We start from the raw sequence: 17,868 nt of genomic DNA, 5'->3' as shown, positions 1-17,868 counted from the left end.
GTGAAGTGTGAAGAAGAACGAAGGGAACAAACCATAGAATTATATAATATGTATGTAGTCAGAACGAATACTAAAGTGTTATCTCTTTCTTGCATCATTTATGTATCTCGTGGTGAAGTGATTGCCCTGTTTTGCTACGAGAGACGGGATCCTGAGCTCACAAGTATTTATTCATTCATTTTATAGAAACAATGATTAAATTATATCTGTACCTTAGAGGATAAAACACGGGGCCCACTTTTTTGTCATTTTGAAGTTAAAAGTGCAGAAATTATCAATATGCTTTATTATAAGTTCTTTGATTCCGCGTTTACATTCCTGAGCCTACAAATTTACTTGTGATATAGACATTTTTAATCTAACAATTATTGATTTTAAAACGTTCTTAAATGCACTGTTGAAAACTAATTATTAAAGTCGTTAAAAAACTTTCTTTTTCATGCGATTTTTTCTCTGTTTTTGATGTGTATTATTATTATCTTATATCTTTCTGAAAATAATTTTTCAAACATTTTTGGGTACCATATATTATATTATTATTTTTTTATATATACTTACTGTAAACTAATTTTTATTATTTGTTTTTAACATAATTTTGTTAATACTATTTTTTTATACATATATTTTAACATTATTTTTTTGTTTTAATTCTTTACAAGTTATTAACAATGTGCTTTTTAATTCTAACATTTTCCTTTATCCTTATTTTTTTTTTTTATCATATAAAGTTTCACTTTTTATTTTGCATTGTAGTATGCTTTTTATTGTTTCCACATGTATGCAAAAAAATGTAGTTTATTTTTATAATTATTACTTACTAAGTTTGTATTTACCTGTATAATTTTTGTAAATGCCCCAAGGCGTATTGTAAAATTAAATAAATAAATAAGTGAAAAAAAAATTCAAAGTACTAAAAAATTGCAAAATAACAAAATTGGCATTTAATTTCCTATTGTTTCTATCATATCATAAGAGTTGTAAAATATGCTTACCAAAATTATGTTGTTATTTTACGTTATATTTTCCCGGAACTTCTGATTAATTTTCAATATTGATGGATAGGATCTGACACGAGATGATTCCCAATGAAAACAATATGACGAATCGAAAACAGACTTATTATGTTGCAAAAGAACCCCTTCATTATATTCAACAGGCGAGTGCGTAGATACGAATGTCCACACTAAACGAATCACATGCTTTGTACATAGTCTGAAATCTGAATGCTAGGTGGGAGAAAAAAAACGGGAGAACTGTTGTCGGTCTATCTTTAAACGGTAAAATGAACGATGTTCGGAAATAATACACAGTAGCTATTCCTTTTGGTGGTTGAAAACATTATTTGAATGATCCGTTCAGTAGGAAAAAGCTTTTCGCACTGCGCGGTTGGCTTATTTGTCAATTTCATTGAATACGACGAAATAATTACGACTGTACATTGCAAAAACTTTAGATTTGTTGACATCAAGCTATAAACATCATTACTTAATGACATCGTTAAGTTAAAGTGGCAGTTTTGTGCGGTGATTCTTATTTACCCACACGCGTAACCTATTAATTTTTCACTCGTTTTAAAAAACAGTTCCACAAAATAAATTAAGTGTCAAGGTACTTGTGTTTTCAGTTGTGTAAGAAACCGTTTTGAGAATTATCGCGGGAAGTCATCGCGAAGCAGAGCCAAAAGATACAGTCAGATTGTGACCGACTTTGAAAACATTAATTGAAGTGTAAGAGTGAATTATAAAACGAAAAAATTCCGAAAAACCTGAAAAAGTTAAAGAAAATTGTTTCTAATGTAAAACCGCGCTACAAAAAGTTTCATGGCGATGAAAAATCCCGGCATCCAATGCCGGGAAATCAAGGAACAAAATATAGAGTCTTGAAATATCTTTCAACAGTCGTTTCAAAATTTAAAAATTACGTCACTGCGGCAATTGGAAAACTTGTGACTAAAAACATGTTTTCTTGAAAGTTAAAAAATACCCAATTGAGAAACTGCTTTCATACCTACATACTACATACCAAATACTAGGTAGCTCGTTGTTTGTGTGTTTTCTATCAATCGGCTAACCTTTGTTGGCTCAGAGATAAACTCTCTTAATTACGGGACGCTGTTTACAGCACTTCGTGTTAAATATACTTATTTAAATTAAATATATAATTGATTAGATGTTATTCATAAATTAAGACCAAATATCAGTTGTTTGAACTAATTAAAACGTAAAAACGTGTTTCGCAAATTGGATAAAATTCAAGATCAAATAATGTTTATCGGGAGTAATAACTGCGTATCATTACGTACAAGGAAGTGTTTAGTCAACGCGCAAGTCCGTTGTTTTTTTAATAATGAAATATGGTAAAATGCTCCGCTGATTACCCTTCGATTAAATCGAAAAGAAGATATAAAGTATTTATTTGAAAAATATATTTTACGCTACGGAGTTACCTGATATAGTAATAATGGATCCCATTATTCCCGAGGATATTAAAGAACACAGGTTGTTTGAAACTTTGGGGAGCATGGACGGGAATCAATCATCGACAGTTCTTCCCTTAGATATGACATTTAACGAGAGTCATGTGCTGTCTATAGTCGTGTACAGTGTACTAATGGTTGTGTCTGCGGTCGGTAACTGTACCGTACTCGCGCTACTAATCAAGAGAGATACTCCTAGAACAAGGATCAACACAATGCTGGTGCACCTGGCGATAGCCGATTTACTGGTAAGACCTGCATCTTATTAAAATTAAAATTGTAATATAGCCAAATTGTAAATACCAAGTATTGAAAATATAGGAACATGTATTCCGGCTTAAATGACAATCCGTCTGTGACATCAATACAAATACAAACGTTTCAAATAAATTTGAGTATGTTTTTGAGAACCAATAGCCAAACACACGTTTTACATGCTTGTTTCTTATATTTCCTAGGTTTTAAAAAGGTTGATGCTAGGTTTTTTTTTTTCATTTTTTATTTTTATTTTTATTATTAATAAAACATATAATACAAAAATTACATATTATACTCCCAGGAGTTATTAGAAACTCATTTGGGGCCGTACATAAGAAAAAAAAAAATTTTGGCAATACTTAATATCATACAAATGAATACATCCGAAATAAAAAAAAACATTATTGTATAAGAAACATAAAACACCATCTTATATAAACTACATTAATAATTATCAATATCAAAAAGATTTAAGAAATATTTTTTAATTGCGACACTTCTGGATTTTTTATTCAGCTTTTCGTGTCTTAGCTCATCAGGCAGTTTATTATATTCGGAATGGCCAATATTTAATATATTATTCCAAGGACCCACTGCCAAACTTTGTTAAGCGAAACTTAGACACATGAAGATTTCTTGAATAACGCGTATTGTAATTATGAATATTATGACCAAATGTGTGTTTTAAATTTGAGTGAGCAGAAAAGTTGATGATATTTAAAATAGTTATGTCATGCAGTGGCATAACCCTGAAGGGAAGTATCTTTGTTTGTCGCTAGATATCCGTGACATGGGAATCCCGTTTAAGTCCAAGAATGTTTCTGAGAATTTTAGCCTTGGATTCTGCGAAAACAATGAATTTATGCACTTTGATTTTTTTGTCAGGATGTCTTTAAAACAGGCAAATAAGGTTGCTTTGTACGCTCTGTTACGTAATGGCCAGTGGAGAAGTGACGGCTCCGGTTCTCCCGGTCGGACTTGTTTCTCCCGGTTTACTTACAAGCTAATGAACTAGCATACCCTATTGCTGTGAGAATTCGAAAAATTAGATTGAAGGTGACAGAAAAATTGACAATATATGCTGAGGTGCACTGACGGTGATCGGGGCATTAAAAGCAGTAAATGTAAATTCTAAGAAAACTCGGATATTTTTAAAACATAGAGTATTAATTAAAAACAAAAAAGCGTTCATTAAAGCTAGAAAAAAATGTTGATGCAATGTTCGTATCGGAAAAGAGGCTAAAATACCTTTAAAACGGATCCGGGTTAGAGACTGAGGCTTTCAATGCTTATTTCTTTATAGGCCGTTGGGTTATCATTAAAATAAAACGATTGCTAAATGAGGACCGTTTTAACAAAGCGAAATATCTACATAATGTAAATTTTTCAGGAGAAGGTATTTTCATGTTGAAAATGAATTAAATAAAATAAAAATTACGTTTTTTAGATATACAAAATCCTTACTCATATACTAAAAATCAACAATGTAGAAGCAGTAGAAGTATTTATAAAAATGTTCTAAATTTACGAATTTTCTCAAAAAAGAAAAAGCGACATATTTTTGTTTTAGGAATTTATGGAAAATTGATTTATGTTGGGAATTAAATTAGTTTACTTTTGCTTAAAATCATTTTAAACTGTTTTTTTGTAAAATTATATGTTTACTGACATATGTTAGTACCTATGTAAATGTACACATTTAGGTATTTACCTCCTATATATTTTTTACATACATAACAGCAAAAATAAAATGATAACAAAATATATTTCAAATAATATTATTTTATTATTATTATTATACAGTAGGCCAGAAGTTTCAACACATGTTTTTTTTTCTTGACCGAAAGTATGTTTTGTTTGTGATTTTTTTCCGATTTTAAAAAACTTAACACCCCAAAAAAATATTCAGATATTTCGCTTTGTGAAAACTCTATGAAGTGTAGATATTTCGTTTTGTTAAAATTCATGATACTTGAACCGCTACAGCTTCGCACAATTAACGTTTTGTTAAAATTTTATTTCACCAATCGATCACATGGAAGAACCCATTTCAATAAAAAACGCATTTGTTTTTTTTTGTAGAAACTTCACTTTGTGAAAACGGTCCTAAAATACGCAACTAAATTTCAAAAAACAATAATTGGAAAATAATATGCGAATATCATGCTCTTTATTAGAAAAAAACTTACGTATTCATAAATAATAATCTACGGTTTTAATAGAAAAAGCATTTAAATCGGGTTGTGGTCCCGTGGCTAGTGTCGTGGACTCATGGATCAGAGGTACGAGGTTCGCACTTCACTCTACCACAACTTAATTTACATTTTCTAATAGTGAGTTGTTTACAATTCGTTGAAAATGGCCACACAATTGAAATATTTTGGTAAATCATAGAAACGCAAAGATGTTTTTTTATATAAAAAAAAATAAATAATTATGAATATAAATTTATTCGAGGACGCGGGTAGAGATATGACGTTTGCGTATAATTATAATGGTAGTATTTATAAAACGGTTTCATGATGTTTCGCGTTTTCTGAGACATTGACACATTTTTTAAAAACATTCTGGTACGAGAGGATGCCGTCTGGCATCGCGCTGTTTTCACAGTTTTCGCGCTGTCTTTGAAAAACATCGATCTAATGCCGCGCCGCCCGTTAGCGGAGAGTTAGGAAGGGGATAACATGTAAAATGTAAAACACAAAACCTAGTTCTTTGTAGTTATGGCCGGAAATTTGCGCCCAAATATCAAAAAGCACACGTGCAAACTGACCAATATATAAAAAATTAAAAAACTTTAATACGATGAATTGTAATGTTTGTTGTTTGCAGAGGGGAAAGCAAAGACAAATGTGACATATTTTTCAAAGAATTTGGCGAAAAAATATTTTTATACATTTCAAACATTATTGGGTCAGATTCTGCCGAAAATGACATCAAAATAATGATTTAAGTGATTCCAAACGAAAATATTAAACTAATTATTCGTGGATGGCGCTTTTATAGTTTTTTATTGAAAAATGCTATTTTTACGTTTATTTTTAATGAAAACTTTACAAAACTTGGTTTGCGGAAATTTTACATTATATTAATTGTTACAAACACCGTAACAATATAATTTAGATCCTTTTCACAAAATGTTGTACAAAACAAAAACAAAAAAATGTATTATTTTTTATTTTGCACACCATTTTGTAAAAAGGACCTAAACTTTATTGATATGGTATTTGGTACAATCAAATAAAGTAAACCAAAGTTTTGTAAAATTTTCGTCAAAAATAAACGTAGAAATTGCATTTTTCAATAAAAAATGATAAAAGCGCCATCTACGAATAATTAATTTCATATTTTCGTTTAAAATCACCTTAACAAAAAAGTTATTGAACAAATATGCTACCTGGAGGACCCTAGATACCCCCGTCAGGTCCGGAAGGGTTAAAAGGCAACAAAACACGATATCTTTGTCTTGACACTAGTGTCAATTGACTATTAATTCTGAAATTGGTTGAAATTGAGAATATTATTATTAGTCGAGCTGTCAATATCCATTAGTGAGGTGTGTATGCGTATTTTACCTAAAAGGAATCTATCAACATTAGTCTAAGACCATTATTATTCATCTATTGTTTTGCAACAGAGAAGGAAAACATTTTCGAGTAGGAGTTATGGAAGTTTAGGCATTTACTGGTTTTACTAGCCCACACTGTGTAATTTTATTTATTTGTCTTATTTTTTATTTTCTTTTATTCAGGAAACATTCAGTACAGTTACAAAGCTTAATATTTTACACAATTAGACTTAATTCTAATGGACCAGTGAAGTTTCCATATTATAAAGCAATTAAATATAAGGTTAATTATGAAAGTATAAAAAAGATAAGGAAAAAGAAAAACATAAATGAAAGTTGTTTAAATTTTTTAATTTAAGTAAAAAAAAGATATTTTAAAGTTTGTAGTGAGTATTTACAAATGGAAATAATATTAAAAATGAAGAAAATTTGTAAGAGTAATTAAAAATTAAGAATTGAAATAAAAAATGAAAAACATGCTCAGATGTAAAAATAAAATAAAATAGTAATAACATTAAAAAAAAAAGGGAAAAACATAAATATACACATATTTATTTTAAGGGATTCAAAGAAACGACGAGAAGAATCTTTAAGTGAAATATAAGACCATAAATTTAGGTCAATTTAAAAAACATATTCAAAATTAATGACACATTATAGTAAGAGCAGCAATATATTGATTTTATTTACATATTTAATATAAGTAATTAAAAGGAGTTTAAAAGTATAAAAACATGCCAATGCAGCAGCGAAAAAAGAAAAAATAAAGAAGGAATAACAAGTATAGCAAGTAATCTTTAAAATTTGAAAAAGCAATATAAGGAGAAGATTTTAAACCAAGAGAAGTCGATAAAATTTCATTAAAGCGATTTTAGTAGTAATACAAATTTCAAAAGAGAAATTTGATTTATAATAATAATATTAATGTATGTAATTTGAGTGATATAAGAGAAAAAGGGACCAACGGGAGTTTTATTCAAAAGTTTTCAATACACTTTTTTTTAAATAATTGTAATCCTGTATGATAGATATCTATATGGTTAAAAAAGCTGTTAAAAGTGGAACACGATCTGTGTAAAAACGAATTCTGGCAATAGTTCGTATTGACACTAGGTATTCTAAAGGTTGGGTGATTTCGTAGGGCACGTGACGGACAGTTAATTTGAATTTTATTTAGGAGCTGGGACGAATCAGCTAGACTGTTAATAATTTTATAGAGGAATGTGAGGTCTATTAATGTTCTCCCTTTTTCAAGGTTAATCAGTTTGTGAAAACGTGCAGATAAGTCATGATTTGGAAATATAAGAGAGCATCGGAAATTCAAATTCACCATTCAGCTCATGTTAAAGCATCCACATTTTCTTAACTCTTCCACCTGTTGATTTTTGCGAAGTAAAAGAACTGAGACCATCATGTAGGTGAGATTCATCTGGCTAAACCAATTATCAATGACTTTTTTTAAATTAAAAAAGAATAAAAAACTTTTATTGGCTCTCCTGTAAAGTTGCTACATGTCTTTTAATAACTGTTTTCCTTTCCTACGTCGTTATTATGACGTAACGCGTTGTGTGAGTGACGTCAGACGCATCCTCGTCAATATTGTGACATTTTATACCGTTGATATCCGTGGTACACATTTTACTTTCCTCCGTGGTGTGGCGGTCAAGACACTTGACTCACGCGCGGGTTCGATTCCCGATGAGAACACAAAAATTGAATGTGATTTTTTTGCGCTGTAATTCACCTCTATAATTAGGCCTCCGGGCCTGTCGTGGTGCAAAAAAAATTGAGGAAAATGTTTTTTGAAACAAACAAAACTTCCTCATGAAGATACAATTTGGTTATTTACATATGTATGAATTAAGATATTCCATTTTGTAATGTAAATATACATGAAAAAATAAAACTGAAATTGAAATTTTTTTTAATAAAATTGAAATCAAAATTGAAATGTTAATTGTATTACTAAATTGTACCTTTGGTAAGGAAGCTTGTGTAGCTTCAGAACCAGTGCGATAGGCAGTTCAATTAATGATTATTGAATAAAAAACAGGTGTTTTTATTTTAATTTGAATTATTTATATTTTCATTTATTGAATTAAATCGAGGTTTGTCTGCAAAGACAGAGTGATATGGCGTTCTACTATCTCTGCCTACCCCTACGGAAAATGGCGTGATATTTTGTTGGTTTGTTTGTTTGTTTAGATTGATTAATTCTGAGACAAATAACTAAAATTAGATTATTAATTTATGCGTGAAATGATAATGTACATTCTGAGTAAATATTGCGTAGTTGAAATAGAATACAACTACAACGTTTAAATAAAGCTTTGATCTTTGAAATTTCGTGTTTATTATTTAGTCCGTTTTATATATTTTGTCTTTGTAGAATATAAATAAGTGCTTGAAGCGCTAATGGCCGATAAACCTATAAAAACATGTTTTTGATATGGAAATACGACCTTAACTAGAACTTTTGGTGTATTTTGTTTATTTATTAAGGTATTAAAACAGAGATGGAGAACATTAAAAAAAGGTAATATACAAGTCTAGGCATCTACAAGGCTTATGACCTGTCAATGGCTGGTTTGAGTGGCCACTTTACACACTGTGTAACATTCACCATTCTGACTATATTTGAACATCTATATTCCTTCAATTCTTTTATCTGTTGATGTTTGTGAAGTTAAAGAGCTGAAACCTTTATTTGTGTTGTAATATGTTAATGTAAACAGCTCCCCAGGGAGTTGAATCCAGTCCTTGTCTACAAAAATTTGGACAAACTCAAAATATTGTTTTGGAATTCAACCATAAACAAGTACCTAGGTACCTACTTATCAATTAAAAGTCTTTTTCCTAGCTAATAGCAGGCAAGCTAACGTTAGAGCAGGACAACGTATGTTGGGTCTGCTAGTTATTTATATAGTTTTAGCTTCAAAATGTATGCACAATATATATATTTACAAATAAAACTAGCAATATACGTATATGTAAGTGAATCAACACCGATACTAGTTTTTGATGGGGAAAGGGAAAAGTGAGAAATAGAGGAGAGATGAAGGAAGAGAGAGGAGATGTTTCCTCAGGCGTAATTTAGAAAGTTGAGTGAGGATGAGGGTGTGTATATATGTGAATAAGTAGAGATTTATAAGCAAAAACTCAGTGTAGATATGACACACACCGTTGTTATGCTTTATAAATAATTGATATACTACGTTTTTACTTGTGATTATTAACAGTTTTTTTTCTATTTGCCTAAAGTTGATAAAAACTAAAAAATGACATATTCCAAAATATGACCTCTGCAAATAACTGTCTTTTTACAAAATTTGAATTTGTCCTAATGTTCGTAGACAAAATACTGGATTTCACCCCCTCGGGAGTCGTTAAAATTAACAAATTACAACAGGGATGGAGAATACCTTAAAAACATTTTTGAGAAGGGAATATGGATGAATTTCACCCACATGATAAAGGTTTCAGCTATTTTACTACACAAAAGTCAACAGGTGGAAGAGTTGAGGAAATGTGGATGCTCAAACGTGGGCAGAATGGTGAATGTTACACAGTGTGTAAAGTGGCCACTTAAACCAGCCAATGACAGGTCATAAGCCTAAGAATGATAATTTTTGTTTGATATTTGATATAATCCTAAGTTTGATATTAGATTAGTTCTGATTATATAATGTTTTTCCGGCACTCACACGTAGAATTATTGTAACATGGAGTGCGCTAGGAAATGGGAAGGACGGGTAGGTAGGTATAGATTAGGTTGAGAATTGGTCCGAACAGATATGATTATTTATTTATTTATTTATTTTGTTCATTAACGCCCAAAAGGCATTTACAAAAAATAAAAATAAAATACATGCTAACATTCTAAATAATATACAGTAAAAGTATGTGAAATGAGTTAGAAAGGATATAATAAAAAGTTTTACTAATTAAAAAAAAAAACAATAATAACAAAGGTATGCAAGAAAAAACAGTAAGAATATAAACAAAAAATGCAAAGCTTATGAAATAAATTCTGTAAAGCAAACACAGTAAATAAAGTGTTACGGTAAGCAAGAAAGACAAATTTAAATTAAATTAATAAACAAGCAAGCATATATTATCGCGAAAAAGGAAGAAATAAAAATATGTATATATGAAATGCGTATTTGCCAATACTACAAAGCAATTTGATATAATAGTAAAAAATAAAAAAACAAGTAAAAGGTAATAAAAATAAACAAGTATTTTTTTAAATTATGGAATTGAATTTTCAATAATAGTTAGACGAGCAGCTACACATAAACTTGATATTGTGGACTTATAAGATATTATATTTTGTAATCATGATAATTTGTTAGTATTATTATTATTATTTTATTTTTTTGTTTTTTTTTACAATATACATAAAAGGTAAGACATAGTATTAAAAAAATTAAAGAATAATTACATAGAAATGAAATACATATTAACAGTAAAAATAGTAAACAAAAAGTCCGACAAAGGCATGGCCTGTTCGTGGGTATACAAGAAATGTTTATGAATTTTTGCACCTATAATATAAAGACAGTTATTATATTTTTGCGTAACAAAAGAAAAAGAAAAAAAACATTTTGTAAAAGATTATAAAGTATTTTTTTATAGTAATTAAAAAAGGAAATATAAAAATTAAAAAACATAAAAATACTCCTTATTAAAGGGCATCAAAATATATCACAGAAAAAAAAGTTCATATTATACCTATGCAACTAAACATTTAACTTGATACTGGAAAAAACCTCCAGCTTAAATAGATGATTGCCATTTAAACCATTAAAAAATAAAATATAAAGTATAAGAAAAAACAGAAACATTTTATTGACATACAACTTTTTGATATTGTTTTTGAATATTTCAAATCATATTTTTTTCGGGTGTAATTTTTTCTGTCGTTTCTATAATGCGTATATTTTTTTACTTTCTTTATCTTGTTTGTAAGCGCCAAAATCATTCGCAAACGATTAGAGGCGTATAATAAAAAATAGTCTGCTGTTTTATTAATAAAAAAACGAAAATCATGTTTTCAATAAACGAATAAGAAAAATCACAAGGTGGATTTTCCCCATTCGATTGCTTTTTTCAAGATTTTCACCGAAGGGTAGCCAAATGGAAATCACTCGTCTAGGGTCCTTGTTGTATTTTTCTTACAGAACTATATTATTTATGAACGACTTCAGAACACATGCATAAGGAATATTTTTGGTCTCAGAAAATATGATTATCGTAGGCAACTGAAATGGCTCAAAATTAGACAGCGAAAAGACTATCACTCCCTCTCACTTACGTTCACTGCACTCGTACATCATAGTCCTAACGCTCCTATACGGAGGTTCGTAAACGCTTACCAGTTCGTGGTTTAACTCTTCGTTTTTATTCTCAGAGCACCCTCTTAATACTCATTCACAATTCCTCTTTCTTCTTGTATGAACTAGACAATACTGGTTCGTGGGATTTTGTTAACTGTTTTGGGGATCCTTGGCAAAGGAAAAAGGGGAATTCTTAATTCAACTTTGTACTTATTTGGTATATAATCAGAAAATTAAAATTTATGTTTCGACCAGTTTTGGAATGCTTAATTGTAAAAAAATGAAATAATAACTTCACTAAGAAAAAGGAAATACTTCAACAAGGAAGAAGAAATTCTCGTAAAAGGGGAATATAGTATATATATTTACTATATATGTACAATGTATGAATAAAACGGAAAAGAGAGGCGTAATCCTCTACTCAATGGTTTCCAAACTTATTATGCCAATATACACTTTTAAATCATAAATCTGACAATGAGAACCCCGTTTTGCAATTCATTTTATTTTATTATGAAAAAACAATAGTATTAGAGACAACATTTGTATATTATATAAAAAAAAATGTAAGCTATTTATAGTTTTCTAATTAAAGTTTAAAAAAAATAAAAAAATTAGCGTTCTTATGATTTACCTAAATATTTCATTTTGAGGGCCATTTCCAACGAGTCGTAAATAACTCGCTATAAGAAAATAGGAATCAAGTTGGGGTAGAGTGGGATTCGAACCACGGACCTTTGAGTCGTGAGTTCGAGACACGGGACCACAACCCGATTTAATTACATTTTTTTACAAACTATTATTACTCCGATGACAACTGTCGTCAAGCGGAGGCGATACAGTTGGCTTGGCCATATACTGCAGATGCCTTCTGACTATTTCTCAAACAACACATTTATACATATATTATTTTATCATTTAATCAGTGCATATTTGTCCTAATCAAAGCATGTGCTTATTTAAATGCATGTCGTGTTTGTTTAATATTTGTGTGCAACAACTATGGTGAAGGTGTATAGTGGGATTTGCATGTTGGTTAAATTAGTGTCCTGGCTAAGAGACGGGTACGTTTAAAATCGGTAGACATAGAAAAGTCGGTAAGTGGTTATATACAAATATTTAATAACATTTAGTAAAATGTTTGACCACAAAGTTAATGCTTTAAATATTCATAATAATTATTATACGATAGTTGTCTCTGCGGAGACATTCCTCAATATTTTATATAATGATCGAGATTGTCAACACATTTGTGGTTTAACACTTTGTATCCCGGAGCCGTATAAACACGTGATTATAAAACCATCTGTCATTACCAGCTGTCTAAAAAAGTGCATTTTATTGACATCTAGTGACTTTTATTTGTCCCTTTTTGCTGCTGGTAAACCACGTAAAAACACGGGACCGGGACACAAGCATGGTTATAATAAACACGTGTTTACACGGATCCGGGATACAAAGAACAAAAAAAAGAGTGAGGCCCTGTATATGTGCGAACATTGCAATTCGCAATGTGGCTCTTTATAAAGGCCAATGTTGGCAAAACTGTCTTACAAAAATGTATTTTTTTCGCTTGATTTAACTTAGTATTTTCATAATTATGTCAGTTTTAAGAAATCCTTCAAAAATCATGAAATTTCACAAAAATGGGTCGGGCACAGGGTAAATTTTATGTGTATTCGGCCGGTACTCAAAGTGTTTAGCTCTTTATCGAGAAAATAAAGATTTTCTAATTTAAATAGAGAGCGAATACACTGATTTTCTGACTAGGTACATTGGCTTTCAAGAAAAAATGTTTTAAAATAAAAATAAATTTGCTCTCTTTATAAAATAATTGATGTGCTGTTGATTTTCGGCTCTTATGACTAATTAGTTTACCGATCGCTGCTTTAGCACGTAACAGTCGGTGACAGACGACTATTTTCTGCGTAGTATATAAATTTATATTCGGCTCTTTATTTGTGCATAACATTCGTTAATATTCACGAGTATTTATTTACATTCGTTTATTTTGTGTGATACGGTTCTTGACTGGACTGCACAGTGTACACACATTTGTCACAAATATTATTTTATATCAAACCTTTCACGGGTCTCCCGAAATAAATTTAACTTGCCACAGACCCCTTTTAGTGGACCTCTAGGGGTACTCGGGTACCGTGGGAACCACTTTGGGAACCACTGCTCTACTTTAATCCGAATAGATGGTATGGTAGTAGAAGGAAATGAAGCTCGAGATTAATCGCTTCTGGACCTGGGATTAGGTGTTATCTTCGTAAGACCTCAAAGGACGAACATATTTTTTTTGATCACCGCAAAGGAATATTAGAAAGTTAACATTTTCGTTTTAATGTACATATAATAATATTTATAAAATAAATGGTATTATACAAATTTATAAAGAAGAAAAAATAAAAGAATTTGAGATGAAAAAGTCACTTAGATATAAACATAATATTAAAATTCCTAAATTCCACACAAAATCATGGTCAAAACAGCTTTATTTAACAAAATAGATAAACATGTGTTCAAATTGTTGAGAGTGACACAATATTTGGTCAAACTAAGTTGCATTTAGTAAGGTAATAGCCCGTCTATTTATCGTATGTCAATGGTGCCCAAGGCGTGATTAATTTGATCGAATTAACCCATTTGATTGCTCGGATTGCCCAAAACAAGATAATTAAATAATATTATTGTGAGACTATTAATTTCTTGAACTTAACGCGTTCTCGAATACGTTAATTAATTAACTAAATTATATGTACATTAAAATTCAAATGTGCTCTTTGAGTTACCAATTTATGTTACATTAATAATTGTAGAATTGAATTTAGATATAAGTTAACCTTCTGCGATGATCAATATGTATGTCAAATATGTAGTTATTAATTTCATCTTCATTAGTTTTCAAAAATGGCGGCAGAAAAAAAATATTTTTATTATTTAGTTCGTCTTTTAACAATTCCAATACAAACGTCATGGTAAAAAACAAATATTATTTTTCGTCGTGTATTTATTTTCGCAGCGCTAACATATGAGCTGCAGCCGAATTTTCCCCTTGGCCCAGCGATCTGTCCTGCGCGGTCGAGGTTTTTCACAAAGTTGGGAAAAGACAATATTTCCCTGTCTATTTATTGAACACTTTATATACATATACAATATATATACATTCTAGCAGAACCGACCAACCTGGTTCTGCCCGAACGTTGGCTTGCCTGCTATTACATTGGAAAAAGACTTTTCATTAATAAGTAGGTACCTAGGTACTTGTTTGTGATTAAATTCCAAAACTATTTTTTTTAATATTCAAATACTGAATTAAGGTAGGTACCTAGGTACTTGTTTATGGTTGAATTTCAAAGCATTAAGTAAATCTTTTTTTAAATATGGCTTTTTTTTCAAACGTCTAACTCTGGTTTTCTTGCCAACAGAGGGGTGTACTTATGTAGGAATACGGTTTTTAAAATGTATTGAATTTAATATTATTTTAGTATTACCAAAAATACATGAAAAAGAAATAAATGCGTAGAAATTATAAGGAATTTAAGGAAAGAATCTGATTGAGATCTACAAAAAACAAATGCTGTTTGTAAACATTCAAAAACAAACTTTTTTTAATAAAAAAAAATCAAATCTTTCCATTTTTTTGCAAATGCATTCTCATCGAATGCAACCCTGGTAGATCGATGAATAAAACATTTTTTCTTCTAACCTTTTTTTACACATTCGATTGTAGATTTTAATATCTACGAACACGCACAGTGCAAAGATCTATATTTCTCTAAAAAACCGGACGTAAATCGGTTAAGCCGTTTAGGAGGAGTACGGTGACATCACACGTACAAAGGAATTAAATATATAAAGATCATGATGGTGAAGAGGTGGACAAAATGAAAGCATTTTAAAATCCTGTGATTTTTTTCTTTGACATAATATTTTGACGGTTTAATTTGAATCATCATATTTATGTTTAAAGCATTAACTTTGCGGTAAATTTTTTCAAATAATGTTAGTAAATATAATTACTGACTTTTTGTGTCTACAGGTTTCGAGTCGTATTCGTCTCTTCGTCTGGACACTCATTTCACCATGCAAATACTAAAACAGACTTTCACCTTTACCGTCACTGTAGTATACATACCCAGTATTTACGAAAAAACAAGATCAAGTGTCTTGACGAAGAGACGGGAACGTCTCGAAACTAGTAGACATGAAAGATCGGCAAGTGGTTAAATACTTATAATTAATAATAGTAATTGAATTATATCTAGTTATTTATTATTTATTTTCTTTTCGTAATTCGTATTTTTGTTAAAAATTTTAATTTTGATTTTAATTCAATGAAAAATGCACGTTACAAAAAAGACCCCGTCTAAACCCAGGAAATTCTTAGCTAGTCAGGATCTAAACAAACAACCTCTGTTTGTCTGTATATTGTTAGAACATGGAAATAAACAAATATCCTTTAATGTATATGGGTTTGTAACGTGAACTTTACGAGCTCAAGTTTTAAATAAATCTATGGCTTTTTTGCCCTTGTAGGCAGGTGCTTTGCGGTGGTAAATTGTTACTATAAATCTGAATACTCGAATAAAGAATTCAGGAATATAAAGAGGACTTTTACGTGACACTGATCGCCTTGGGAACTTCATACCTTAGCGCTGAAATATTATTATCCTTTTATTTTGTGTGAAAAACTGTTGAGATTTTTCTACAACCCTTTTGGATCACATACAGGTATATGCGACGTAAGGTATTTTCTTATATATTTCAACAGAGACGGACAACGTTTTAACGAAAGTTAAAAGATAATGCAAGGTATTTTCATGTTGTTTTTACTATCATTTAAAAATAATCTGATAAATCATCAGTATTGAAAAAAAGAATAACAATTTGGTTGAAAGACATTGGAAGTAAGGAATCTGAGAATTTATTGAGGATAGTAATCTAAATATTATGCTATCCCATTGAATCATTTATAAATTTATTGTATTTTTGTATGTGTATATATATATATATATATATGTATGTGTATATGTATATAGTATGTATGTAGTATGTATGTGTGTGTATATATATATATATATATATTTCATTTGATTTTTACATTTAATGTAAACAGTACTTTTTTTTTCTCTTTGGGCTATAATTGTTTTTCTATTTCTTCAATAATATTTTTATTTATAGAAAACATATTCCAAAATCATATTTGCCGCAACAAATCGGTTTCTTAAATCAGGCATTTGCCCATATAGGAACCGATTGCAACATTAGGCATACTAATGTTTCTTGCTTGCATATACTGAGCCTACTTCTAGTACAAGCAGAATTTGCCAGAGTGTTTTTTGTGCAATTTTTGTAAAAATGTATGTATAAACTAATAAATAAATAAAAAAATAAATAAGCAAAAAAATACGCCAGAAAATGTGTCATTATTGTCCGTACGACGTCTGATAAATTTTCTACAATGGTCTAAAATGTGCATATTTTTAACTACTTGAAAAAGAGACGTTTCGCGCTCTATGGAACAAACGGCACGTATAACGTCACCGCGACATACTTGTACACAATGATTGTTAGAAGCACACTTGGCAGGGATGATGTGTGATATTGCAGTGACGTGACGTCACCGAGCACAGAGCATATTGATGTAAGGTTGTGAGACATGGTGCCTTACCGAAAGAGATATAAAAAGACTAGAGGCCTTCGAGATGTAATGCTACAGAAAAATATTAGGAATTTGCTGGAGAGACCGCATCACTAATGACGAGGTTCTCAACTGGATTGAAGAAGGTAGGCACCTAATCAAAACCATCTCAGAGAGGCGAGCCCGATGGATCGGCCACATTATGTACCATGAGGGTCTCTTGCACGACATCGAGAGGACAAATTATAGAGGGTGCCCCGATGGGAATATTTGGAGCAAGTGTGCGAAGATTGCGAGCTGAAGAGGGCTGCAGAAAATAACCAATGGAGAACGAGATGCAGGACTTTGCTGCAAACCAATCCCCAGGATTGAGACTGCGAAGAAAACTTCACCTGCGAGCGAGCCGTTTTGTATGTGCTAGTATTTAAAGTCAAAAATATATTTTAAAGTGTAGAACCATCTTTAAAATCAATATTCCGTATTTTACTTTCTATGCCTAGGTAGATGAATAATACAGTTCTGCCTCTGAAATAGAACCAGAACCACGGACGAGAGTTTTTGAATCGATGGCTACTCT

At 30.5% G+C, this 17,868-nt stretch overlaps 1 protein-coding gene across 1 annotated transcript in view; it reads left to right on the top strand.

Moving 5' to 3' along the window:
- The first annotated feature begins 1,362 nt into the window (after window positions 1-1,362).
- The window catches only part of LOC148285623 (adipokinetic hormone/corazonin-related peptide receptor variant I-like), a 128,055-nt gene continuing 111,549 nt past the window's right edge, over window positions 1,363-17,868 (top strand). Inside the window, exon 1 of the mRNA XM_088243306.1 lies at window positions 1,363-2,724. Coding sequence (XP_088099432.1) covers window positions 2,461-2,724 — 264 coding nt within the window. The 5' untranslated portion in view covers window positions 1,363-2,460. The remainder of the gene's footprint in view (window positions 2,725-17,868) is intronic.

This window comes from Micrasema longulum, unplaced genomic scaffold (genome assembly GCF_059751315.1).
Source record: "Micrasema longulum isolate JH-2025_06_02 unplaced genomic scaffold, ASM5975131v1 h1tg000020l, whole genome shotgun sequence".
NCBI lineage: Eukaryota > Metazoa > Arthropoda > Insecta > Trichoptera > Brachycentridae > Micrasema > Micrasema longulum.
The sequence above is the reverse complement of the archived record's forward strand: the minus strand, read 5'-3'. Positions and strand labels throughout refer to the sequence as shown.